Raw genomic sequence first — 27,952 nt, 5'->3', positions numbered from 1 at the left:
AATTACCTTTGATCGGAGTTACAACATTTTTGCATTTTTGCAAATGTAACAAATTGAAATTTTAATATTGTTCCAGAGGAATTTGTAGAACACCTTGCTGTCCAGCATATGATTTATAAGAATCAATAAAGTATGTGATTTATGTCCAGCATATGATTTATAAGAATCAATAAAGTATGTCTTCCAGTAGTGATAGATGCAATTACATTTACAGGGTTTAATCAGGTTGTTTGTTTTCTGTGTGATTAACCTGGCCAACAGGCTGTTCTCCTGGACCACTACCTGTTGTTAGTGATGTACTGTCCCATTTTCTCAAATTCCTTGGATTACCCTGAGCGTTGCTATCCTCTTGTCACATTAATTCCAGTCCGAGCTGGGTCCCATTGAGATGTTAAGGGGTTAACATCCCATGAATTTGCTATGATCTTGGTTTTTTAAATAAAAAAATGTGCGCGAGCTAAGCAAACTTTTGAACTTGCAAATGCAGATAAGCTTAAAACTGTCTGGAACAATTTGTGCTGGTAACACATTCCCTATATCAACTCCTAATGTGTCCTCGTTTCTGAAAGATAAAATTTGTTCTATGTGCAAAATAGAGTCCCAAGATATATGGGAAACGTTTATTATCTCACACTGGAGCAATGGTGGACGTGTGATTTCTATGGCAACCGGGGGGCCGGGGGGGGGGATTTTTGACATATTTAAGTTTTTTCAACTGTCTTTGTATTTTGCTGTGGTTAAACACGTGATTTGGCTGAAGTAATACTGTAGTAATACTATGTACGTGACGAATTACTGTAAAAAGAGGATAAAGGGAGAGACATCCCCCCTGTTCGAGGTAGAATCATTTGGCTAGACTCAGAACACTATACTGAGTTAGAAAAGCGATCCTCCAAAAAAGCTTGTACTTACTTGAAAATAAAGGACTAGGTCATCTGTAAAGGTCAGTGTTTTGCTTTTACATCAAGTACGTAAGTGTGTCTGAAAAACGGACTTTAACATCATTTAGCAAGGTTTATTAGGTTCTAAGAGGCAAATCTATACTTTGATTTTCCTTACTATCTGCATACTCGATTGGTCCTTCCTTTTTGCAAAATGTGAACTCAGAAGTAGAAACATTTCCCTTTCTATGAAATTAAAGGGAAATTAGGCCCGATCATTCTCTGGGGGGGGGGGAGGAATCGTTGTCTGGTGTGGGTGGGGGGAAGTTGATTCTATCCCATCACATTTCTAATTCTGATCATTCCTGTTATAAATGCTGCTTAGATTATATTTCACTTACCATGAATGTTGTTTTTTTCCCCCTGCACCAGCAAGTTCAGAAGAAGTAGAAATGATCTTATTACCATTTCCCAAATTATCCTGTAAACTTGGAAATGCAGCTCTGAGAATTTACTGCAAGTTGGCTATTGCTAAACACAATTCCAAAGGTTGTTGAATCAAGCAACGGTTATTTGTACACGCACCTATATGTTTCATTACACAACTTCAATAAAGGTCTGGATATGTACCTCGTGGATTGTGCAAGTACAGGCAGCAGAGAGAAGGGATTACACAGCTATAATAGTGCACATCCACTTAATTAGTGAAATTGTCAAAGTACTTGGCTGTGAGTACATGAAATATACTGGGAGGGAGTCCAGATGGATCTCTGGTTGGGCGGGGGTCCGCTGCCACTCTTCGGGTGATCGGTGGGGAGCAAAGGGGGCAGAGGGTCATGATCGGTCTGGGTAGCAGGGGGTGGTGGGTGGGTAAGGGGGAAAGTTATGTTGTAGGGGTGGGGATGATGTCTGTGGGGACCATCGCTCCCGCTTTTCGTTCTCGGGCCGCTTTATCCGCTTTTTGCGGCCCGGGAGCAATGTGACAGTGGCGCGATTTTCAAATTTTTTTCCTCGCTGTGCATGCACTGTTCAAAGCTCCGATTGTTTCGGGCACGCTAATCCCCGCCCACAGCACAATTCAGACTTGTGATTTTTTTTTCAGGCTAAGTGCTAATGGGGGTGCCTGAAAGCAGATTTCCAAGTCGGATCTGAATTGCGCCCAGATTCAGCACTTAGAATGAAAATGGTAAAATCGGGCTCTAAGTGTGGATTGGCGACTAGTGTCTTAAACATTAATCTCTGCTTTTTGACAACTGTAGGTTACGATACATATACCCAGTTAAATCCTTTCTTTGGAAATTCAATTCAGATTGAAGGCGTAGATTGATTTAATTTTTTGATTTGATTTATCATTGTCGCATGTATTAGTATACAGTGAAAAGTATTTTTTCTTGCGTGCTATACAGACAAAGCATACCGTATTTAGAGAAAGAAAGGAGAGAAGGCAGAATGTTATGTTACAGTGATAGCTAGGGTGTAGCGAAAGATCAATTTAATGCGAGGAAGGTCCATTCAAAATGATGGCAGCAGGGAAGAAGCTGTTCTTGAGTCGGTTGGTACATGTCTTCAGACTTTTGGATCTTTTTCCCGATGGAAGAAGATGGGAGAGAGTATGTTTGGGGTGCATAGGGTATAACAATTAATTAAAGTTTAGTGAAAGCACCTCAGTCTTACTCTAATTTGCCTCATAAATTGAGAGTTATCCAATTTTTTGAGACACGCGTGCACAGTAGGGATATTTGTATAAGTTCTTTAACGAAAGAAACATCTACATACAAATCTAGGTCAAAAAACTTAGAACTCTACCTAACAGCACTGTTGACATCTCTATACCAAATAGACTGCAGTAGTTTAAGAAGGCAGCTCACCACCATGTTCTTAAGGGCAATTGGGAATGGGTAAAAACAATGCTGGTCTTGCCAGCAACACTCAGATCCCGTGAAAGAATAAAAAAAGGTTCTGTAAATGATCTTTCCGCGTGTTTTGGCAGGGAAATTTATTGTTTCTCACCCTCGTTATACTTACTACAGGGTCCACCATGAACTTTCTTATAATGGGGACAAACAGGATCAGGAGAAGGAAATTATGCAGAATATGCAACAAAGAACAAAGAAAATTACAGCACAGGAACAGGCCCCTCGGCCCTCCAAGCCTGCGCCGACCATGCTGCCCAACTGAACTAAAACCCCTTACCCTTCCGGGGACCATATCCCTCTATCCCCATCCTATTCATGTATTTGTCAAGACGCTCCTTAAAAATCACTATCATATCTATCTAAATTGCAGAAGATTGACTAACAAGTACTCTTTCACCAAAGTCTAGAGACTATTCACTAAATTGAGTCAATATGAGGCAAAATTCCGGTCAGAAGGCATAGAAAGACCACAAGACGTAGGAACAGAAGCAGGCCATTTTGAGTCTGCTCCGCCATTCAATATCATGACTGATCTGACATAATCCCCAATTCCACTTTCCCATCTTATCCCCATGACTCTTGATTCCCTTATTGATTAAAAGTGTGTCTATCTCAGACTTGAACGTACTTAATGACCCAGCCTCTACAGCTCTCTGCGGTAAAGAATTCTGCAGATTGACTACCCTCTGAGAGAAGAAATCCATCTTAAATGGGCAACCCATTAAACTGAGATTAGACCCTCTGGAGCTAGACTCTCCCAAAGGAGATACAATGGGCGGGAGTTTCTGGCAACACTCGTCCCGAAACTGGAAAATCTTGCCCAAGGTCAACAGACCTTTCCATTGGCCGCCTGTCACCCGCTACGATTCCCGTGGCAGACGGAACAGGAAATTTCGCCCCAACATCTACGGTGTCAAGCTCCCTGAGAATCCTCTATGTCTCAATGTCTCATTCTTCTGGACTCCAATGAGTACACACCCAACCCACATAACGTCTCCTCATTAGAAAATCCCTCAGGATTAATCTTGTGAAATTTCTTTGGACTGCCTCCAATGCCACTATATTGTTCTTTACATAAGGGAACCAAAAGTATTTCAGGTGTGGTCTAAGTACTGCCTTGTATATTTTAGCAAGACTTCCTACTTTTATATTCCATTCCCTTTGAAATAAAGGCCAACATTCTATTTGCCTTCCCTATTAACTGCTGAACTTACATACTAGCCTCTTGTGACTTAAGCATGAAGACCTCACAAATCCCTTTGTGCTGCAGTTTTCTTCAGTCTTTCTCCATTTAAATGATATTCAGCTCCTTTATTCTTCCTACCAAAATGCATAACTTCACATTTTCCTACATTATATTCCATCTGTCAAGTTTTGCCCACTCACCTAACCTGTCTATATCCCTCTGTCTACTCTTTGCATCATCCTCACCACTTGCCTTCCCACCTATTTTTGTGTCGTCTGCAAACTTGGCAATAGTACATTCACTTCCTCATCCAAGTATTTAATAGATATTGTGAATAATTGTGGCTCTGGCACTGATACCTGTGACACTCTACTAGTTACAGGTTATCATCCTGAAAATGCCCCTCTTAGCCCAATTCTCTGTCTTCTATTCATTAGCCAATCCTCCATCCTAATGTATTACCCACAAGACCATAGGCTCTTATTTTATTAAGAAGTCTCTCATGCAGTACCTTATTAAATGTTTTTTGGAAACCCAAGTATATTACATCTATTGGTTCCCCTTTATCTATCGTACATTTTATTACTTCAAAGAATTCTCATAAATTTGTTAGGCATGATTTTCCCTTTCATGAAGTCATGCTGACTATGTTTGATTATATTATGCATTTCTAAATGCTCTGCTATTACACCCTTTATATTGGATTCTAACATTTTCCCAATGACAGAAGTTAAGCTAACTGGCCTATAGTTACCTGTTTTTTGTCTCCCTCAGTTTTTGAATAATGTAGTTACATTAGCAGTTTTCCAATCCTCTACGACTTTTCCAGAATTTAAGGATTCTTGGAAGATTACTAACAGTGCATCCACTATTTCTGTAGCTACTTCCTTTAATATCCTGGGATGCAACCCATCAGGTCCATGGGACTTTTCGGTCCCATTAGTTATCATAGAAATCATAGAAACCCTACAGTGCAGAAGGAGGCCATTCGGCCCATCGAGTCTGCACCGACCACAATCCCACCTAGGCCCTACCCCCACATATTTTACCCGCTAATCCCTCTAACCTACACATCCCAGGACTCTAAGGGGCAATTTTTTTAACCTGGCCAATCAACCTAACCCGCACATCTTTGGACTGTGGGAGGAAACCGGAGCACCCGGAGGAAACCCACGCAGACACGAGGAGAATGTGCAAACTCCACACAGACAGTGACCCGAGCCGGGAATCGAACCCGGGACCCTGGAGCTGTGAAGCAGCAGTGCTAACCACTGTGCTACCGTGCCCTAGTTTCCCTAGTACTTTTTCTCTAGTGATAGCTATTATATTTATTTCCTTCCCTCCTTCTGCCCTTTGATTAGTTGGCATATTTGGAATATTATCATTGTCTTCCACCGAATACCAACACAAAATATTTGTTTAATTCCTCTGTCATTTCTTAGTTCCCCATTAGTATTTCCCCAGTCTCTTGCTAAGAGCCTATGTTCACTTTGGCCTCTCTCTCTTCCTTTTTATATATTTAAAGAAGATCTTGCTGCCCGTTTTTATATTACTTGCTAGTTTACCCTCATAGTTTATCTTTTCCCTCTTTATTTTTTTATCATCTTTTGTTGTTTTTTTAAAAAAAAATCACAACCCTCTGGCTTACTACTAATCTTTGCCACATTATAGGTGAAATTTGCTGGTCTCCCAGCAGTGGAAGGTGACGCACTATTTGCTAGTGGCAGGATTCTTTGGTCCAGTCGCTGTCAAAGGGATTTCCCACTGATGTCACCTCACACTGTCACAAAACTGCAGGCAGAGGTGCGCTGCTGGCAGGACTGGAGAATCCCACTGGTGTGAACAGCCAGAAAATTCTGGCAAATATGTTTTTTTCTTCCAATTTAATACTATCTTCAACTTCCTTGGCTAACCATGGTTGATTTATCCCCTTCCTAAAATCCTTCTTCCTCACTGAGATCCATCTTCGTTGTGGCTCATAAACTATTTTCATAAACACCTGACATTGATGATCAACCTTCTTGCTGAACACCTTTCCGAGTCCACTCTAGCCAACTCTGCCCTCATTCCTTTTTAATTATCCTCATTTAAGTGTAGCATTGTTTCTGACCCAAATATCTCATTCTCAAACTGAATGCTAAATTCTATCATGTTTATGGTCACAGTTTCCTCGGGAATCTTTTACTCTGAGATTGTTTATTAAACTTGCATTATTACACATTACCAGATCCAAAATAGCCTGATCACTGGTTGGATCCACAACATTGTTCTAGAAAACTGACCCGAATACACTTATGAATTCTTCCTCATGGCTACCTCTGCCAATTTGATTTTTCCAATCTACATGAAGACTAAAGTCAACCATGATTAAAGTATTACCATTTTTACATAACGTTATTATCTCTTGATTTATTTTACTTCCCACAGTATATTACTGTTAGGGTCGCACTCTGGGTATCATTACCTATGATGTGGAGATGCCGGCGTTGGACTGGGGTAAACACAGTAAGAGTTTTAACAACACCAGGTTAAAGTCCAACAGGTTAATTTGGTAGCAAATGCCATTAGCTTTTGGAGCGCTGCTCCTTTGTCAGATGGAGTGGATATCTGCTCTCTTCCTGTGGGGGAGCACTTCAGCGGTCATGGGCATTCAGCCTCTGGTCTTCGGGTAACATTCTCCAAGGCGGCCTTCATGACACACGACAGCGCAGAGTCGCTGAGCAGAAACTAATAGCCAAGTTCCGCACACATGAGGACAGCCTAAACCGGGATATTGGATTTATGTCACACTATCAGTAACCCCCACAGCTTGCCTCCTGGACTTGCAGAATCTCACAGGCTGTCCTGTCTGGAGACAATACACATCTCTTTACCTGTGCTTAATGCTCCCTCCACTCACATTGTCTGTATCTTTAAGACCTGCTTGGCTGTAGAGATTCGCATTCTAATCAGTATTCTGTAACTTGATTTTGTGTCTCTGCATGCCCTGTTTGAGAGCAGATATCCACTCCATCTGACAAAGGAGCAGCGCTCCGAAAGCTAATGGCATTTGCTACCAAATAAACCTGTTGGACTTTAACCTAGTGTTGTTAAAACTCTTACTGTATCATTATCTAAACAGTTGCCTTGAAATGCTGCTATATCCTGTTGCTTTGTAAGCCTAAATATCCCCTCTCCAGAACCCCTCTATTCAGTTTAATGTCCTCTCTACTTCCCTGGTTATGCTGTTTGCAAGAACACTAATATCAGCATGGTTCAGATGTAGGCTGTCCCAGCGGTGCAGCCCCCACTTTCCCCATCCTGATGCCCATGCCCCATGAACCAAAACCCACTCTTCCCACATGATTCTTTGAACCATGTATTCATCTCTCTAATTTCATATGCCCATGCCAATTTACATGTGGCTCAGGTAATAATCCAGAGATTATAACCTGAGATTCTGTTGTTTAACTTAGTGCCTAGCTCCTCAAAATCTCTCTGCAGAACCTCTTTCCTTGCTCTAACTATGTCATTGGTATCTACATGGACCATGACAATGGGTTCCTCCCCCTGCCACTGCACAGAACCGCACTTCCAGCATCCTCCCAAATATAAAACAGATCAACTTCCATCAGAACACAGGTCATATCACAAAACAGTTTTATTACACAGAAATCTATTTACATCAAGTTCTTACTAATGTTGTCATACTCCTGTTGGCTCTGTACTTTCTTCACCTACCCTAATGTTATAGTTCAATGGTACCTGAGAGACAGGGATGCCAGTGATAGCTGTATTATCATGAGCCTCTTTAGAATTGAGGAAGTCAACTCAGGGCTTCCAAGTCTTGGAATAACTCCTTACTAGACTGCATGACACTACAGGGTATGTGGGCAGTAGTCCTGTATCCCGATACCTGGCCAGGTATCACAAAGGACAGGCATGTAAGCCGCATGATGCTGCCTATTGTATTATAATGCATACAAATCAAGTTCGCACTCCTCCTGGGCATGAACCTCATTGCATCATTGGAGGGAGCGGGAGGGCATGTCGGGAAGATCGGAAATTGAAATCTTGCTGGTGCCAATCCCTTTTTTAGCTTCTCGCAAGATTTAGCAGCCATTATGAGACTTGCGCTTGTGACTAGCGCAGCCTCTAAATCACAGCCAATGTTTCAGATCAATTACCTTTCCACATGATGGGAAAAATTAAAGATGTACAGGAATAGGTTTTGAGCAAGTGAAAGGACGACAGGATGGAAATTAGAACAAAATATAAAGGGTACAATGTTCCCTTTTAGGTGTGAATCAGGAGTCGGGCTACTTCCTGACCCTGGTTTCCACCTCCTGATTCCCGCCTAATTCATCGCATATAGAATCATAGAAACCCTACAGTGCAGAAAGAGGCCATTTGGCCCATCAAGTCTGTACCGACCACAATCCAGGCCCTACCCCCATATTCCTACATATTTACCCGCTAATCCCTCTAACCTGCGCATCTCAGGACACTAAGGGGCAATTTTAGCACGGCCAATCAACCTAACCCGCACATCTTTGGACTGTGGGAGGAAACCGGAGGAAACCCACGCAGACACAGGGAGAATGTGCAAACTCCACACGGACAGTGACCCAAGTCGGGACTCGAACCCATGTCCCTGGAGCTGTGAAGCAGCAGTGCTAACCACTGTGCTACCGTGCCGCCCATGAGCAAATATGCTCATCATATTTTCACCCCATGGACTGCGGGGGCAGGTTTGAATCAGGGCCTCCTCCTCCCAAAGCAGGTCTGAGGCAGGAACAGAGCTGCGCAGGTTAGAAGATCTACCACCATTATTGGGACATCAGCCCAATTCTGTACACATGTGCTAGGCACCTTAGCCTCAACCTTCTTTAATCCCCACCCATCCCTATTTCCCTCTATATCCTCATGCCCACTCACCCAATATCTACAATGGAGAACTCACAAGCCCGATAATAACATTGGGAAGTCTTTAAGATACCCATGAAATGTTCAAACTAAACAAACAGCCATTCAAAAACCTCTTATCTTAACTGCTCACAAACTCTCAAGCAAAAAGATCCCACAGTCCCCTTGTTAGTTGTGTCAACAACAACTGCTTAGCTAAATCCATTAGAGGTTCTGGAACTCAGCCAAGCATTCATAATTGTATTCCATTGGACCATATAAACTGTGTAAACAAAACTGGTAGAGCTGAATTCATTAAAGCTTTTTTGGTGGAACAGATAACCACTTTCTTCTTTTTTCTGCTGAAAATGGCTGAGCAAAGAACTGGACTTTGAATCAACAGCGTCCAAATTACACATCTTAATATTGTTGAATACAGAAGAACACTTTAATAAGTGGATAATGTATTCCAATGCATCTGAACATTTTCACAATGTTGGTCATTTTAATGGTAACTTACCTTTTGAGACCAAAGACCCATCATCAATTACTGCATTAAAACACACTTAACATATACAGCATCTAATTACTACAGGCAAAGAAGGCACCAACTTTTAAATAAATGTTAAAAGGTTTCAAACTCCAGAACAGGCTTCCCTCGTGGTTCATGAACACTCTGACCTGACATGGTTCACAGAGGTTTCAGAAACTCACCAACCTCACTGAAAATTTTAAACTAGGAAATTGAAAATTGAGTTAGGCAGTCCCAAAGTCCATTTTCCTGCATGTCAGATTGTTATCTGCCATATTTCCCGAGCCGATCAAAATGGTGGTTGGTGGGAATCAGGTGGCAACTTTGGAATTCCTGTCCTCTCCCCTCCCGACCAACTCGATTCATTGATGATTTCATATATAAATGCCTTATATATAAGCACCTTTCAGGGATACTCAAAAAAGTGTTTTCTTCTGCTGAGGATTTCATAACAAGGGAAATACAAGCTATCTACTGCTCCACTTGGGTCATAGAGATATCATACATCAAAGAGCCATCTCCTTATGAGTTGCATGATCCAGGTTATGCTCTAAATAACTGCTCCATGCATGCTCATGCATTTTTTAAAAAAAATCAATAAACTGGTGAATTTTTCCCGTTATTATTCATGGAAAATGGTCAGCATCCTAGTTGATTCCAAAGATGAGAAGACAGTTAGAAATGTGAAAGAAATTGGCATATGACATTACAGATGACACATCAGAATGAACATTTGGTAACACAGGCAGAGCATTAGAGCAAAGTACTTACATTTTGACTTAATAGGTAGAATTTTCATAATGCGTAGAATTTTCAACAAATGCAAGTGATTTATGCACATTTTATAACTACTAATATCCAATATGTTATTTTCCAAGTCATATACAATCTAAAGTTGCCTTTGGAAGAAAAAACAATGACATATGCCGTACCTCAGAGTGAATTGCTCCACTGTTGAATTTGGCGTTAGAAACACAGAGATACTAAGAATTTCCCCAGGTTTTAGTGGCCCTTCTGGCAAGCGAATGAAGATATTCCCATCGAGTCGATGCTCCTGAACTAACTGAGTTTGGGGAGGCTGATACAAATTGATGCTTCCTATACGTAGCAGAGGCTGCTGGTGAGATCCATCCTGCCTGAGGTTTTTTCCTTTACGAGAAGATGCGTCGCTGCCGGCATTACATTCGCCATTTCTATCTGGAGGATGCAGGGTGTAGTATAGTTCAACTTGAAGATTTTCATTGATTATATCCAAATTATCCATCGGTTTCTTTCTTCCCAAAGCTGAGGAGGCAGAACTAAACCAGGCAAGGGGCAAGTCAACTTGGACTAGGCATATGGCTAAGATTCCCCTTAGCCTGCAGGAGCTTTTAATGTCTCTCACATCTCGGAAAGCATGAAGTCTAGCACACGGCAATTTATCTACAACATCAAAATCATCCCAATCTCGACCTGCCACATAAAATAGTACTTGAACAAGTGGTTGGTTAAAGGGAACCCTCTGTTGGATAATGAAGGCTCTGACCTTCCAATTCATAGTGAATCGGTCCAGCACTTCCAATGTACTGGTGGGCTGAAGTATATCTTTTGGGAGAGTACGATCCATGGAGAAAGGTCCAAAAGTGGCATTCACCACTGGAAGTTCTTTTGTTTGAAATACAACAAAATGTTCCAAGCGTTGGAGTGACTTGGTGCTGTTCCATTGTAGGTTTAGTTTGTCCTTATTTAGGAAAAAGGCTAGCTGTACATTTGAGAGCTTGTAGTTCACAGGAAGATAGGCTGGGGATGTGTAGAAGCTCTGCAAACTTTCTGAACTTGTAGGCAACTCTTTGCTGTGAACTGTAAAAAGAAGAAGCAAAACTGAAACATGTCTGCAAAGTGTTGAATGTTCCTCCATTTCAATAATAATCCATACAGCTAACTTATCAATTAGCTTGGACAATAAAAATAATTGATAAAGAGCAGCACAACAGTTTTTAACGTGCGACGCAGAAATTGAAAGTTTATTAAATAATTACAGTAAAAATTTATTCTCAATAAAGGAATGTGACTAATGAATTATGATAACGTTTTACCAAAAAAGATTAAAACGGGCCTTATGGATCCTCAGGCCATCTACTGGGCACCTGATAGATTTGGCTCTCAAATGGAGGTCCATGTCCCACCAGGAACATTTCAGTGATGGCCCCAATCAGCCCACTTAAATTGACTCCCCGCATCCAGGATGATTGCCCAGAAGCAGGAAAGATATCAGGTCACTGACCTCCCTGTTCTGCCTCAAAGCCCGTATTTCAGGCTCTGACCCCTTGCTAAAGAAACTTTATCAATAAATGGGTGGCCTATTTCCAGCACAGAATGTGCAGTCGCACACCATCCAGCATACTACACACTTAGCTCCCTGAATTATGGCTGTAAAACAGGTACTAATATATTTCTTGTGCAGTTTTTTTATTTTAATTCAATTTACCTTGATTTTCCTTTCCTATATGATAGACAGGTGCGAATTCCTATTAAAATGGTTAATACAGCAGCTGTTTCTCAGCATCTGTCTTGTATTACATTAATTGCAGCAGCAATTATACCAATGTGCAAATGCTTAATATACAGCATGCAGCCTCATGATTATTAATCAATTTGCATAATATAAAGAGAAACTTGGTCCATTTATGGGAAAATGGTCAGCATATAGTTCGCTTGACTGAGGCTGAACAAGGTTGCCTGATCCAAAGATGAGCTTCTGACCACATAGCAGCACCATCACCAAGCCTACCTATTTCCACCATAAAATTTCCTGACTCTGTCCCTGCCTCAGCTGAACTGCTGCTAAAATCCTCATACATGCTTTTACCTCTGGACTTGACTATTCCAAGGCACTCCTGATCATAGTCCTATGTTCTACCTTCCAACAACCTGAGGTCATCCAAAACCCTGCTGTCTATATCACACCTTGCTATTCACCCATCACTGGCTTCCAGTTAAGCAATGACTTGATTTTAAAATTCATATCTTTGTTTTCAAATACCTTACCTCTTCCCTATCACTGTCATCTTGTCCAACCCCATTATCTTCTGTGATATTGGCATGCTCATAATTCTGGCCTTTTGAGCATCCTCAAATTTAATCACTCCTCCAGTGGTGGCTGTTCTTTAAGCTGCCAAGTTCCAAAGCTCTTTAACTTTCCCCCAAACCTCTCCACCTCACTTTCCTCCTTTAAGACACTTCTTAAAACCTACCTCTTTGGCTTTGGTCATTTGCCCTACTATCTCATGAGGCTCAGTTGTCATGGTATATTTTATAATGGTGCTGTGAAGCACTTTGGAATGTTTTATGTTTAAGCCACTACATAAATACAAATTGCTGTTGAAGGATTAATTTACTGATAAGATCATTGACAAAAGAGAACAATGGAGCGCTGGACTATGAAAGAAGATAGAGCAAGATAGATGAATGCCAGTATCGGTGAGAATTACAGAAAAGTCATCTCTGAATTTGGACATTTGTGAAATTTACAGAAAATATAAATATTTTCCAAAAGTTGTTATAACAAAATCAAATTTACTGCGTAACAAACCTGCACTTTAGTCAATATAGCATTGTCAAAATATAGTTTCCAGAGCAGGATGTTCCTCAGTGCAACTTTAACAGGAATATACTATAATATGCTTTGTCCTATTTGAACATACAAGATAAACTATATATCAGCAACAAATACACTGCAAAATCCAGATTCAAAACCATAATTACATAGATTTTATGATCTTCAACATTAGAGCCAGATTTATGTACATATGTACTCAAGAGGTTTTAAACCACAGCAGGGAATAAAGTCATGGATGCTTTTACACGAGCCTGATCACAGTCAGGATTGTCTTAGTAAATTATAGATTTCTGTTTAAAATATTTTTAAATTGAGAGAATGATGGATACCAGAAATGTGTGGATGCAGAGTATATATATATTACGAAACATTTGGCAGGCATGTCTCTTTTCCATTAGAAAAAGACAGAGAGGTATGCTAATAGAAATACTTAAAATTATGAAATGTTTTGATAAGAGTGGATAGAGAAAGGTTGTTTCTGCTAGTGAGAAGAGCATAACTAGAGGCCATCAATAAAAGATAGTCAGTAAGAATTCTAGTCGGGAATTCAAAATAAATTCTTTTACCCAAAGAGTGGTAGGGATGCAACCTAAAGTCATGGTTAAGTCAATAGTCCAGATGCATTTTAAGGAAATGAGATAAGAATTTGAGACAGAAGGGAATAGATCAACAGAATGGTAGATTTAGATGAGAAAAGATAGAAGGCTGCTTGAGTGAAGCATAAACAGCATGGACTTATTGGCTAGAATACCCTGATCCAGTGCCAGATATCCTGCATTATGGACAATCTTAGATGTTGTTCTGATTAATATTATTGCAGTGTCACAGTAACAAAAGACAAATTGTAAAGATCCATTTTACTTGGCAATGGTGAGTCTGGTTGGACAGCTTTGATCTCAAGATGTTAGATCACATAATATTTGATCACCTGATTTTTCCCACTGTTTGAAAATGTTTTATATTTACTTTGGCTGAGAGGCCACGGTTGAGAACTAAATATCCCAGGATTCTTGGCTTTTAGAAGTGATAGGAGTAGCTGTGAGAATAAAGAATTGTGTGGAGACAGTAGAGAAAAAGAGTCTTAGATCAGCAAATCAAGATGTAGAATCAGTTTGGATGGAGCTAAGAAAAAAATAAGGGGTAGAGAACATTGGTGGAAATAGTCCATAGGCCCTCCAACAGAGTTGTACAGTCAGCGTGTAAATCATGAAATTAGAGGTACATGTAACAAGGATAATATGGTAATCCTGGGGGACTTCAATTTTTGTATAGTGAGAAGGATGAATCATGGAATGCATGCAAGATATTTTTCTAGATCAGCATGTCAAGGAACTAACTAGGGCCAACAAGTTAATTAGTAGCCTTTTAGTAAAGGAATATCTGGAAAGATTGATCATAAAATTATATAATTTTATGTTGCGTTTGAGAATGAAACTGATATAGTTAATTCCAAAACAAGAATCTTAAATCTGAATAAAGCAAATTAGATCAGTATGAGGGACGAGTTAGCTAAGGTAGATTGGAAATTAGATTAAGTGATGTGACAGTCTATAAGAAATGGCAAACATATAAAAAAGTAATTCATAATAAAGAGCAAATACATATTTCCTGAAGGAATAAGAACTCCACAGGTAAAATAGTCCTATGCCCAGTTGATATGAAAATTAAAGTTCCCCCAGGATTACCATATTATCCTTGTTACATGTACCTATAATTTCATGATTTACACTGTTAGAGGGTCTACGGACTATTCCCACCAATGTTCTCTGCCCCGATAATATTTAATAAAAGAAGTTAAAGACAGTATTAGATTTAAGAAGAGGCTTTTGATTTTACTGTAAAAGAGTTGCCAGCCTTGAATATGAGGATTGAATGTGGGGATTGTGAAGGAAGACGGAGTTGAGGTAGAAAATCAGCCACAACCTCACTGAATGGTGAAGCAAGCTTAATGGGACATATGGCCTACTCCTGTTCCTATTGATGGATTTCTCAGTATCAAGAGCAAATTAAATATTTCAGTCATTTTATTTTATAAAATCCTCAGATATCAGCGAATAATGCACAGCAAGGTCCCACAAAGTTTGCTGTAATAATGAAGAGATAACATATTTTAAGTGATGTTTGTTCAGAAATAAATATTACTTTCGACTGCAAAATGAATAAACAATTTTGTTTGGGGTAAACAGTCCCACTTAGTTTTTTCAGGGACTTTTTATTTATCTTTAAATAATATATAAGTTAAAAATACGTTTTCAAAAATAAAAATCCTTTTTCAATTTGTAAAAAGATTTTTTTCTAAATTTCTAAGGAATGTAAAAGCATCAATGCTATGTCATTCCAGTTGAACAGTTTGTTTTAAAAATATAATGTATAAGAGAAAAAGCATGTTAGTTACATTACATTTTGAAATTGAAAATGCTTATCTCAACATTTTCCACTACATTTAGTTGCAATACAGGGACTCCCATAAGTGATGCTATGATGGAAGCTTTCTAATGTTGAAGTACTAGCAAACATTAGTGGTGCGTACATGTAGTAAGATTCTAATTGTTAAAACATTAATTGTATTTTATATTGAAATTACAAGTATATATGTAGTTGCAGGCTCTTTCCATCATGGAGCAACATATGACTCTGAGTTTGCAATCATGTTAGCTATGTTTATGGAGGACAAAATGAAAACAGATAATTCTAAATTTAAATTAATTGTGTAAATGTCCCTCCCTCATGCTTTCATGAGTAATGCTTTTGTTTGTATCTTATGGCTGCAGCCCTGCTTTGAGATCCCAGCCCTCGAATGTGGAGGAGATCACCATCCCTCCCACTGACGAATAAAATTGTTTTACCCCAGGCTCCCCATACTCCTCACATTTGAAGAACCCATCACCATTCACCCCCCACCCCTACCTCAACTCAACATGAACCTCTAAAACCTTTTTGGCCTCACCAGTGAAATGTATTCTGCATATTTAAGTTTCATCAGTCAGTTGTACAGCAGACAACCAATGGGTGGAATTCTCCCACCTCAGCTGTGGCGGGTTTGGAAATATTTGGAAAATGTCAGAAACCCACCACTTAAAATCATGTTGCAATTCTTCCAATGGCAGGCTAGTCTTCCCACCAGCTGGTGGCATGAATTTTATTTGCATTCATTTTCATTTATTTGCATCTCATGAACGCTTATTAAAACAGCTGCCTACCAGTAATCCTGTCAGGCCTTCCAATCTTGCCAGCGTGAAATAACGTCAGCCTAAATCCCAACTGATAGAGTGGCACGCACAAGACAGTCCTCACTTCGCAAGACACTTTGAGGTCAGTGCAACAACTTTCTGCCATAGTGTTGCTCTGCACTGGATGCTCTGTTCAGCCCTCTGCCAGGGCAGAGTCTTCCAGTCTCCATCTCCACACTGGGCTGGTCTTCATGAACAGCACTGGGCTTCTTGACCCATTGACACTCCTGTATCACCATCTCAGATCAGTACTGCCACCAGGGGTTAGGATCTCCTGCTCTCTGCAGCCATGCAACCTGAGTCTATCTGGACGGGACTGTGCTGTTGGACTTATGCAGCCACCGCAACAAAGGTTTGAAGTTTGACCGGGGTGGAATACAACGTGAGGTTGTGTGGGGGCCTGATGAAGACAAGGGGAGCAATGTTGCTATGCAAGGAGAGGGGGAGGGCCAGGGCTCACGAAGAAAGACAGAGGGGCCAGGAGGTGGTGAACAATGGAAGGCAGAGGGAAGACTGAGGGGGAAGCTGGATCCCAACAAGGCTGCATCAAAAGCTCACAAACAAGGAGACCATAGGGATGCCACATCATTTACTGGAAGGGTGAGGACAAAGACTCAATGCAGTGGGTAGAGGTCTAGGTGGGACAAGGGCACCTCACAGATGATGGGCTCAGAGGGAGGGAAATTGAATCAAGGGACAGACATCTTCTTGAGGCTGCTAGCCTCTTTCCCTCTGGATTGTTGACATCTTGCACTGTCTGGTGCAGATAGGTGGGCTGGAGAGAGTGATACGAGTGTACTGGACTGTTATTTAAATATGGTGCCAGAACCTTCCAACCCGCCAGCTGATGATTGGCAGGCGATCAGCTGCTGGCCTCTCAGGTAACTCGGAAGGGGACTTGCCTGTGCATAATTAATGCAGTTCCAAGCTCAGTGTGAAAAGTATTACCAAAGCTGTCCACCCACCACAATTAGTCTCAAAAACCTAAAATTCCACCCTATCTTTCTGATTGTATTTTGGGCCTGCCCACATCCCCCCATTCTCCTCAATCCATAGGGCTCTCTCTGGCAGCTGATCTGGCCCTCGGCCTCTTCAGTTGCCCCCTACTCAGGCTGTTCAGTGGGACCCATGGCCTGATCACCAGCCAGCTACGACTTCGCTAAAATAAAGACATACTGCTGTACTGAACAAATATGTGACATATCCTTTGATGGTTTACTGGAGAGCAAACAAAATATAGTACTGTGGATCACAGCAGACGTAGGGTCTAGGGTATTCATTGAGGATGATGATACCTAGCACTTGAAATAAATTAACTCTACTGCTGGCATTATTAGCTGGGCAAAAGGTTCCACTAGTCAACATCTAACCTTTTATTTGGTGTACAATTTGTTCCTATTCTAATTCAACTTTTCAGTCCAAAAATAATTTCTCCTTGGAGGATATGTTAAACATGAAATACAACTCTACAGCATAAATTTAAATGTACAACATGAACCCTCCGTTAAAATAGTTGATGGAAAAATGTCAAGAAAAATTAAACTTCCTTGTGCTCATGTCAGTATCACAAGGTTGAGCCTATATTGTTCTTTTTGAACCTGTCAAAAATGTTTCACATCTTTGTATTAAAACAAATTATATGCTGCAATTATAAACGACTGACATGCATGAAAAAGTGGTTTGTGGAAACAGGTGCAGATCTGAAATTTGTGCTCTCGGATTGGTCTGACCAAGCGCCTCCTGTCTAGGTTTTTCAATCCATTATACTGATATTGATTATTAACATCACTCCTCATATTTGTCTATGCTCTGACATAATGCTATGGAATCTGTCCCAGTTTTTGCACGGCAATAAAAGGACCTCTATCATGCACTCATAAACAAATTTAAAATTGCTTTCATGGTTACTAAATATATCCAAGCACTATGATTCACACATTGGCCAAGAGTTTGCATTACAAAGGGCATTAGTATAATAGTAAAATCTGAAACATGGTGAGAGATCCTATGTATGCTTAGCCCTGTTTGCTTCATCTATGCAAAAAACTTCACTTTGAGATATTTCTGCCTGTGCAATTACATTTAAATGCTAGACTGTCGGGGTTAACTAAGACCGCTAACTTGACTATATTTTAAAACTCAGAAGGCATGCTGGGTTAGCTAAAAATTGACAGCATTCCTGAAGAGTACACAACAGCTGACAAACAAGATTTTCATAACAGCAGCTGCAAGGCTTGCTTTTCAAGACAAAGACAGCCTGCGAAGGACACTTACAATAATGAGATAACGGTTGAGATATATTTTGATTTTAGTGTGTGTTTTCAGTTCAGTTTCAAGATCCTGTTCAAGCTCAGTACAAAAGTTCGCTTTTTGCTTCCTTTTCACTGTTGCCATGTTAATATTAAGTTCTGTTCAATCAAAGAAATTCACTTTTAAACCCCATACCAGTGCTGTCCCGTCGTCTGTTCAAAGGAATTAATGGACCCGACACATGGGAACCTCAGTGTAATATTTTGAAAAGGAAGTAAAACTGATCACCAAGCCAATCCCACTCCTTGGACGGTATACAATGGGTTCCGTAAGAGCGGGAAATGTGTCTGCCAAGGGTACTCAATTAGGCAGAAGCTTAAATCGCTGTTTCTCGACAAAAGTGTTGCGACATAAGAGATTAAGTCAATAGTGTATTGCGCCACATGCTGTCTGATGGTGTGTTCCTATTTTCAATGCATTTTCATCTCATGAATACTCATTATCTTAAAACGCTTTCAAATGAAGTCTTTCCTTCAAGATTAAGTCAGCAGCAACAGGAAACTCATACTTCCTGTTTTGCGATCATTTAAAGATGGCATGCAGTCAAGTTTGTGCATTTTGATCTCAGGTAAGCAGTTGTTTTTGTGGATATCTCAGCACAGGAGAGGGGTGGAGAGGAGGACACTGCCACCTTGGATGAAGGGTCAAAAGGGGCAAGGGCGATTTAAGAATAGGGAGAGCTTTGGGTGAGGAGCATTTATCTATCAGGGACAACAGGTCTGCAAGGAAGGGGGCCGGGTGGAGTCAGGGCTTGGAATTGTGCAACAGGAAGGACCTGGAGTCTTGGATGTGGTCAGGAGGGTAGCAGTCAGGCAATGCAAAATTAAGGTGGATCCTACAGGTGGATTTAGCATCATCTAACGTTGGATCCTGAATGTTGAATTGAGGAAGCCGTCTGTATTGGGGAAGGTCCACAGTTACAGGGGAAGTTAAGAAACGGTCAATGAATTCGGAGGTAGGGTTAGAGATCGCAGAGGGCGAATCAAGTGATTGAAAGGGCTATAAGAGATGATGTAGGAGGGAGGGTCTAGGATAAGAGGTGGAATGTCTACAGTGATGGCGGTAGGGTCAAGGGAGAAAGATGCATGCCCACTGTCATAGATCAAGAGTGATGGTGTGAGGTTTGAGAGTGACAGGTGGAAAATGCACAGTGATGTTCAAAGGGTCAAGGATAGTGTGCTCGAATTTGAAGGTAAGAGAGGATGTATGCTGATGCGTATGAGGTGGAGGGCAATTCTTGTTCTTTTGTTGGTCATTTCTTCAAACTTACATTTAAGTTGGCAGAATCCAGGTCTAAATGGGAAGATGCCATGGGTTGGGTGCAAGTGGGAGTCAGAGTGTAGGGTGAGGCGGGAATGTTTTGTACAGCCAATGGGAGGATTTGAAAACTTCATTGCTCAGCAGCTGTATGGATGAAAGCCAAGTACAAAGAGGTGCTCACTTAAATGCCTTCCTTCTTCATACAGTTAACTTGGTGCATTTGCTATGGGTCGGACACCCCCAATATTTGTGCAAGTTTGGGAGCAGGAGCGGAGGATGCAACTAAAGACAGCTGTTGCAAACCAACAGAGGTCACAAAGACCAGCAAAAGACAAAATTGAGGGGCAGGCTGGTCAGGAGGCAGGCATCCAGGTAAGCCATCGTAGAAGACAGGCACTGGCACATCAACATGTCTTCAAGACAAGAAATAACTATCTTGAAATGTCAGAGAGGCAATGTCAGAGACAGTTGAGGCTGTCCCAGGAAGTAGTCTTGGAGATATGTAGGATCCTACAGTAAGACCTGCCACCTGATTTGGTGGGATCACAAGATACTGGCATGCAAGGTGACTGTGGCACTCCATTTTCCCCAGCAGTTATTTCTAGGTGTCCATGGGTGACAGGTGTGCCATTTCAACACCAGTGCCCCACAAGGCTGTGTTCTTAGCCCCTTACTATACTCCTTAAACACCTAAAACTATGTGGCCAAATTCCCCTCCAACTTGATTTTCAAATTTGCTGATGACACCACCATAGCGCGTCGGCTCTCAAACAATGACGACACGCAGTACAGGAAAGAGATAGAAAATCTGGAGTAACTTCATTGTAGTGTTAATGGAAGCCTACTTGTGACATTAATAAATAAACTTAAAACTTAAACTGGTGCGGCGATAATAATCTCTCCCTCAATTTCAGTAAAATGAAGGAGATAGTTATCAAATTCAGGAAGTGCGGTGGAGGGCATGCCCCTGTCTACATCAATAGGGATGAAGTGGAAATGGTCGAGAGCTTCAAGTTTCTAGGTATCCAAATCACCAACAACCTGTCCTGGTCCCTCCGTGCTGATGTTATAGTTAAGAAAGCCCACTAATGCCTCTACATTCTCAGGAGTCTAAGGACATTTGGCATGTCCACTACGACTCTCACCAACTTTTACAGATGCACCATTGAAAACATTCTTTCTGGTTGTATCACAGCTTGGTATGGCTCCTGCTCTGTCCAAGGTTGCAAGAAACTACAAAGGGTCGTGAATGAAGCCCATGCAAACGAGCCTCCTTTGTCTACACTTCCCGCTGCCTCGAAAAAGCAGCCAACATAATCAAGGACCCCATGCATCCCGGACATACTGTCTTGCACCTTCTTCCATCAGGAAAAAGATAGAAAGGTCTGTGGTCACGTACCAACCTACTCAAGAACAGCTTCTTCCCTGCGGTCATCAGACCTTTGAATGGACCTACCTTATAAGTTGATCTTTCTCTATACCATAGCTATGACTATAACACTACATTCTGCACCCTCTCCTTCCCTTCTCTATGAACGGATCCTTTGTCTGTAAAGCATGCAAGAAACAGTACTTTTCACTGTTTGCTAATACATACAAAAATAAATCAAACCAAATCATTTTGCAGGCTACCACACAAAGGTGCATAAAGAAGGTAACCAATATCCTCTTCTGTCTTGCAAATAAATTCATCAAATTCTCCACAGATGAGGACTCCCAGGCAAAGGTATTGAACTTCAGCATCATAACTTTTTTTCCTAGAGTGCAAGAGGTCATCAACTACACACTCATGTTGCCATTAGAGCTCCCTGGAACCAGTCAGTAGCATATGTGAAGCGCAATGGCTTTCAGTCATTGAAGTCCAACTAGTCTGCTACCATAAGCAAAGAGTAAATCACATCTGTGCTTGTTTCCCAGGAATCTCTCATGACTCCTGCACTTGTGCTACTCACCGGTCCCAAAGCTTTTTGAGGCCTCAGTCCAGGTTGCTTGCTGGATCCTGAGTGATAAAGGCTATCCCCTCTGGACCTGGTTGATTAGACATTCCTACAGTACAGCGGAACCGTGGTACAATATAGCTCACGCCTCCACTAGAACCATCTTCAAGCAAACCATGGGTTGCTGAAAATGCGCGTCAACTGTTTTGACTTGTTTGGAGGGGCTCTGCAGTATGCACCACAGAGGGTATCACAAGTGGTTGTGGTCTGCTGTGCACTGCATAATACTGCCATGCAAAGGAGAACGAATGGAACAGAACAAGAGGCAGAAGCAATACTCCTCCTCAGATGAGGATGAATTGGATGACTCTGAGGAGGAAGCCACGAATGTGCATGTGCCCTTACTGGATGCAGTGCAAGACATACAAGGGATACCAGGGACAACCGAATACAGATTCAATCAACTAAGAGGGAGGTACTTATATGACCGAAACTACATTACCTGCTCGGGGTATCTACCAACCCCTACCCGCCTCTGTCCCGGAACTATTTCTGGACCCACATCATTTGCCACAAGAGCAGCAAGGTTAGTGAACCTTTGTCATACATACTCAGTAATGAATACTGATCCTGAGGACACTTCTTCACACTTGAACATACATTAATCAATGTGGCCAAGGATTCAGATCCTGCACTATCATTCCAAGGCATTGAGTGCACCTATAATAGTTCAATTATCCCTATTTAGAATAATCTCAGACAATTTCCTTGACAATGCATGTAAGGGGTGAGCTAAGCCGGAATGTTCAGCCATGTCCCACAGACTGGCAAGTACAAAAGTGCACACCACCATAAACATTTAATAAAAATGGAATGCAAACACACATCATCATTTCCTCCACAATACAGAATAGGAAATATCCATAATTCTATTGTAACTATAAATGTATGGCAACCATGAGGCATGTCAGTACATTTAGCTCTCTGACAAAGCTAATCCCAACAAATGATGATTCATGATTTTTTTTTAAATCATGAATTGAAAACAATATAAGGTGACAAACTACTTTTGAAAACAGCCTTTGTACTCTTAAAGTTTTAAGTTTTCTCTTAAGGACCTCTATGCTTTGGTGTAATCCTAACATCAGCAGCTGACATGGAGGCAATCTGCTCAGTGCGCTGCATCATTGCCTTTGAGATCATGGCAGGTGATCTCTGGAGGTCAACGGCCTGGAGGTCACCTGCTATGGTGCAGAGGCATATTCCACAATCTTGCCTACTGGCAGCAATAGAGATGATGGCAGAAGGGCTGAGGAGAGACTCATGAGGATGTCCTGAGAGGAAACCCCCAGGGTGGCAAGCACGTGCTCTTTTTTCCTAATAGTGCACAAGGGCACCAGGCTGCTCCGAGATGGGACACTTAGACGAAAATCCAGGTGCCTCACCACCTCCTCGCAGCACGGTATTGCTGTATTAAGCCCATGGCTTAAATAAACGAAGTAAGAAGTCACACAACACCAGGTTAAAGTCCAACAGGTATATTTGGTAGCACAAGCCACTAGCTTTTGGAGCGCTGCTCCTTCATCAGGTAAGTGGGAGTTCTGTTCACAAACAGGGCATATAAAGACACAAATTCAATTTGCAAAATAATGGTTGGAATGCGAGTCTTTACAGGTAATCAAGTCTTAAAGGTACAGACAATGTGAGCGGAGAGAGGGTTAAGCACAGGTTAAAGAGATGTGTATTGTCTCCAGACAGGACAGTTAGTGAGATTTTGCAAGCCCAGGCAAGTCGTGGGGGTTACAATTAGTGTGACATGAACCCAATATCCCGGTTGAGGCTGTCCTCATGTGTGCGGAACTTGGCCATCAGTCTCTGCTCCGCGACTCTGCGTTGTCGTGTGTCGTGAAGGCCACCTTGGAGAACGCTTATCCGAAGATCAGAGGCCGAATGCCCGTGACCGCTGAAGTGTTCCCCAACAGGGAGAGAACACTCTTGCCTGGTGATTGTCGAGCGGTGTTCATTCATCTGTTATCGTAGTGTCTGCATGGTCTCCCCAATGTAACATGCCTCGGGATATCCTTTCCTGCAGCATATCAGGTAGACAACGTTGGCCGAGTTGCAAGTGTATGTATCGTGTACCTGGTGGGTGGTGTTCTCACGTGGGATGATGGCATCCGTGTTGATGATCCGGCACGTCTTGCAGAGGTTGCTGTGGCAGGGTTGTATGGTGTCGTGGTCACTGTTCTCCTGAAGGCTGCGGACAATGGTCTGTTTCAGGTTGTGCGGTTGTTTGAAGGCAAGAAGTGGGGGTGTGGGGATGGCCTTGGCGAGATGTTCGTCTTCATCAATAACATGTTGAAGGCTCCGGAGAAGATGTCGTAGCTTCTCTGCTCCGGGGAAGTACTGGATGACGAAGGGTACTCTGTCCGCCGTGTTCCGTGTTTGTCTTCTGAGGAGGTCGGTGCGGTTTTTCGCTGTGGTGGGTCGGAACTGTCGACCGATGAGCGCCATATCCTGTTCTTATGAGGGCATCTTTCAGCGTCTGGAGGTGTCTGTTGCGATCCTCCTCATCTGCGCAGATCCTGTGTATATGGAGGGCTTGTCCGTAGGGGATGGCTTCTTTAACATGTTTAGGGTGGAAGCTGGAGAAGTGGAGCATCGTGAGGTTATCCGTGGGCTTGCGGTACAGTGAAGTGCTGAGGTGATTGTCCTTGATGGAGATGCGTGTGTCCACGAATGCAACCGATTCTGGAGAGTAGGCCATGGTGAGTCTGATGGTGGATTTAGTGACATGTCAGGTGACAACTAACCCACTTCTCTGTATGCATCTTCATTACAAATGGTGGTCTTCAGTGGTATGTTGGATCCAAGAACTCACAAATTCCAAACTGTCACACGTTTTGACATCAATTGACGAGGCTGATCATGATTTACTCATTTGGATTAGCTGCTACTCACAAAGATACGTGAATTGATGACCCCAAAAGAGAACCTTTGGTAATATCTGACCATGTCATTTTCCCTGGGGGCTCTGAGCATTTGGATCCTCCAATAAACCCAGACTTGCTGCCCAAATCACTTGTGTTTCCTGTGGCCACCGCTGACCCTTTAAATTTTAAATGTAATTGCGTGTGTGCCATCAGAAGAAGCATTTTTTTAAAAACTGCACCCCTTATTTGATTTCCAAATCATGGCATTTCCACAAATACTGTGGAAGGTGTTCTCAAATAAAAGCAGTTGACACATTCACGGCATTCTTACTTCAAGAAAGCTGTTGCTACTGATTTAAAAGGAAATAAAAATCTTCACATAAAACAATAGGGTGGTAGAAGCAGATTTAATAATAATTTTCAAAAGGCAATTAGTAAATAAAATCACAGAATGATACATCTTAGTAAGAGGCCATTCAGACCATCATGCTTGTGATAACTCTTTGGTAGAACTATTCAATTGATCCTACTTCAATTATTTGATTTGATTTATTATTGTCACGTATTGTTTCTTGCACGCTATATAGACAAACCATACCGTTCGTGGAGAAGGAAACAAGAGAGTGCAGAATGTAATGTTACAGTCATAGCTAGGGTGCAGAGAAAGATCAACTTAATGCAAGATAAGTTCATCTTTCAGTATGTATACAATTCTCTTTTGAATATTATGAGTTTATGAAGTGGATATGAATGCTGATGAAGGACGGATGACGTTTAAGTATCACAATCTTGGCATTGGCTTTGATCTTTGGGTCCTCACTGTCCACGGGGATGGTGCCAGAGGACTGGAGAGTGGCGAATGTTGTTCCTCTGTTTAAGAAAGGGAATAGAAATGACTTTGGTAATTATAGACCGGTTAGTCTTACTTCGGTGGTTGGTAAATTGATGGAAAAAGTCCTGAGGGATGGGATTTACGACCATTTAGAAAGATGCGGATTAATCTGGGGTAGTCAGCACGGATTCGTGAAGGGCAAGTTGTGCTTCACAAATTTGATAGAATTTTTTGAGGAGGTAACTAAGTGTGTTGATGAAGGTAGGGCAGTTGATGTCATATACATGGATTTTAGTAAGGCGTTTGATAAGGTCCCCCATGGTCGGCTTATGATGAAAGTAAGGAGGTGTGGGATAGAGGGAAAGTTGGCCAATTGGATAGGTAACTGGCTATCTGATCAAAGACAGAGGGTGGTGGTGGATGGAAAATTTTTGGACTGGAGGCAGGTTGCTAGCGGAGTGCCACAGGGATCAGTGCTTGGTCCTCTGCTCTTTGTGATTTTTATTAATGACTTAGAGGAGGGGGCTGAAGGGTGGATCAGTAAATTTGCTGATGACACCAAGATTGGTGGAGTAGTGGATGAGGTGGAGGGCTGTTGTCGGCTGCAAAGAGACATAGATAGGATGCAAAGCTGGGCTGAAAAATGGCAAATGGAGTTTAACCCTGATAAATGTGAGGTGATTCATTTTGGTAGGACTAATTTAAATGTGGATTACAGGGTCAAAGGTAGGGTTCTGAAGACTGTGGAGGAACAGAGGGATCTTGGGGTCCATATCCACAGATCTCTAAAGGTTGCCACTCAAGTGGTTAGAGCTGAGAAGAAGGTCTATAGTGTGTTAGCTTTTATTAACAGGGGGTTGGAGTTCAAGAGCCGTGGGGTTATGCTGCAACTGTACAGGACCTTGGTGAGACCACATTTGGAATATTGTGTGCAGTTCTGGTCACCTCACTATAAGAAGGATGCGGAAGCGCTGGAAAGAGTCCAAAGGAGATTTACCAGGATGCTGCCTGGGTTTGGAGGGTAGGTCTTATGAGGAAAGGTTGAGGGAGCGAGGGCTGTTCTCTCTGGAGCGGAGGTGGCTGAGGGGAGACTTAATAGAGGTTTATAAAATAATGAAGGGGATAGATAGAGTGAACGTTCAAAGACTATTTCCTCGGGTGGATGGAGCTATTACAAGGGGGCATAACTATAGGGTTCATGGTGGGAGATATAGGAAGGATATCAGAGGTAGGTTCTTTCCGCAGAGAGTGGTTGGGATGTGGAATGGACTGCCTGCAGTGATAGTGGAGTCAGACACTTTAGGAACATTTAAGTGGTTATTGGATCGGCACATGGAGCACACCAGGATGATAGGGAGTGGGATAGCTTGATCTTGGTTTCAGATAAAGCTCGGCACAACATCGTGGGCCGAAGGGCCTGTTCTATGCTGTACTGTTCTATGTAATCTAATTTTTTTTTTTAAAAAGCCCCGTGCTCTAAACATGAAAAATGGCTGAAGCTGTCAGTTAGAGTTAAAAAAGAGAACAAATAGTACAGCTGAGGAACAGGCCCTTTAGCTCACCAAGCCTAAAGTGTATTTATTTATTAGTCACAAGTAGGCTTACTTGTGGTGAAAGTAAGTGACCTACTTGTGACTTGGTACACTGCAAAGAACAAAGAACAAAGAACAATACAGCACAGGAACAGGCCCTTCGGACCTCCAAGCCCGCGCCGCTCCCCGGTCCAGGATTGAATCTTGAATCCAGGATCCCGCCCAATTTTCCAGCCTATCTACATACTAATATCCTATCCACCGAGCTGTCCCTCACAGCTACGATGCTTTGTTCATCACAACCTATTAACTCACCCCCACCCCCCCCATTCCAGACCATGTGATCTCCAGGGAGAGGCGAAAACCCAGAGTGAAAACCCCAGGGCCAATATGGGAAAAAAAAATCTGGGAAATTCCTCTCCGACCCCCTGTGGCGATCGAAACGAGTCCAGGAGATCACACTGGCCCTGGTCAGAAAATGTTTCCCAACCCTATTCATTTCCGCTTCTGCTTTACGAACACCATCTGAATTCCCTGCCCCCGAGACAGGTTCCCAACTATCCGCAGTCTCGCACTGTACTGGCACCAGCAAGATGATCATAGAATGAAGCCTTGAAACGAGAAACAAAGAACAATTAGCCCGCGCCGCTCCCTGGTCCAAACTAGACCACTCTTTTGTATCCCTCCATTCCAACTCCGTTCATATAGCTGTCTAGATAAATCTTAAACGTTCCCAGTGTGTCCGCCTCCACCACCTTGCCCGGCAACACATTCCAGGCCCCCACCACCCTCTGTGTAAAATATGTCCTTCTGATATCTGTGTTAAACCTGCCCCCCTTCACCTTGAACCTATGACCCCTCGTGAACGTCACCACCGACCCGGGGAAAGGCTTCCCACCGTTCACCCTATCTATGCCTTTC

The 27,952-nt window shown here is 42.0% G+C and overlaps 1 protein-coding gene across 1 annotated transcript in view; it reads right to left on the bottom strand.

Annotated features, from left to right (window-relative positions):
• Window positions 1-27,952, bottom strand: part of tmem132e (transmembrane protein 132E) — a 735,345-nt gene that overhangs the window by 578,939 nt on the left and 128,454 nt on the right. The window contains exon 4 of the mRNA XM_078226016.1: window positions 10,332-11,238. Within this exon, the coding sequence (XP_078082142.1) occupies window positions 10,332-11,238 (907 nt within the window). The remainder of the gene's footprint in view (window positions 1-10,331; window positions 11,239-27,952) is intronic.

The sequence above is a fragment of the Mustelus asterias genome, chromosome 12, assembly GCF_964213995.1.
Source record: "Mustelus asterias chromosome 12, sMusAst1.hap1.1, whole genome shotgun sequence".
Lineage (NCBI taxonomy): Eukaryota > Metazoa > Chordata > Chondrichthyes > Carcharhiniformes > Triakidae > Mustelus > Mustelus asterias.
This window is presented reverse-complemented; position numbering and strand designations above follow the sequence as displayed.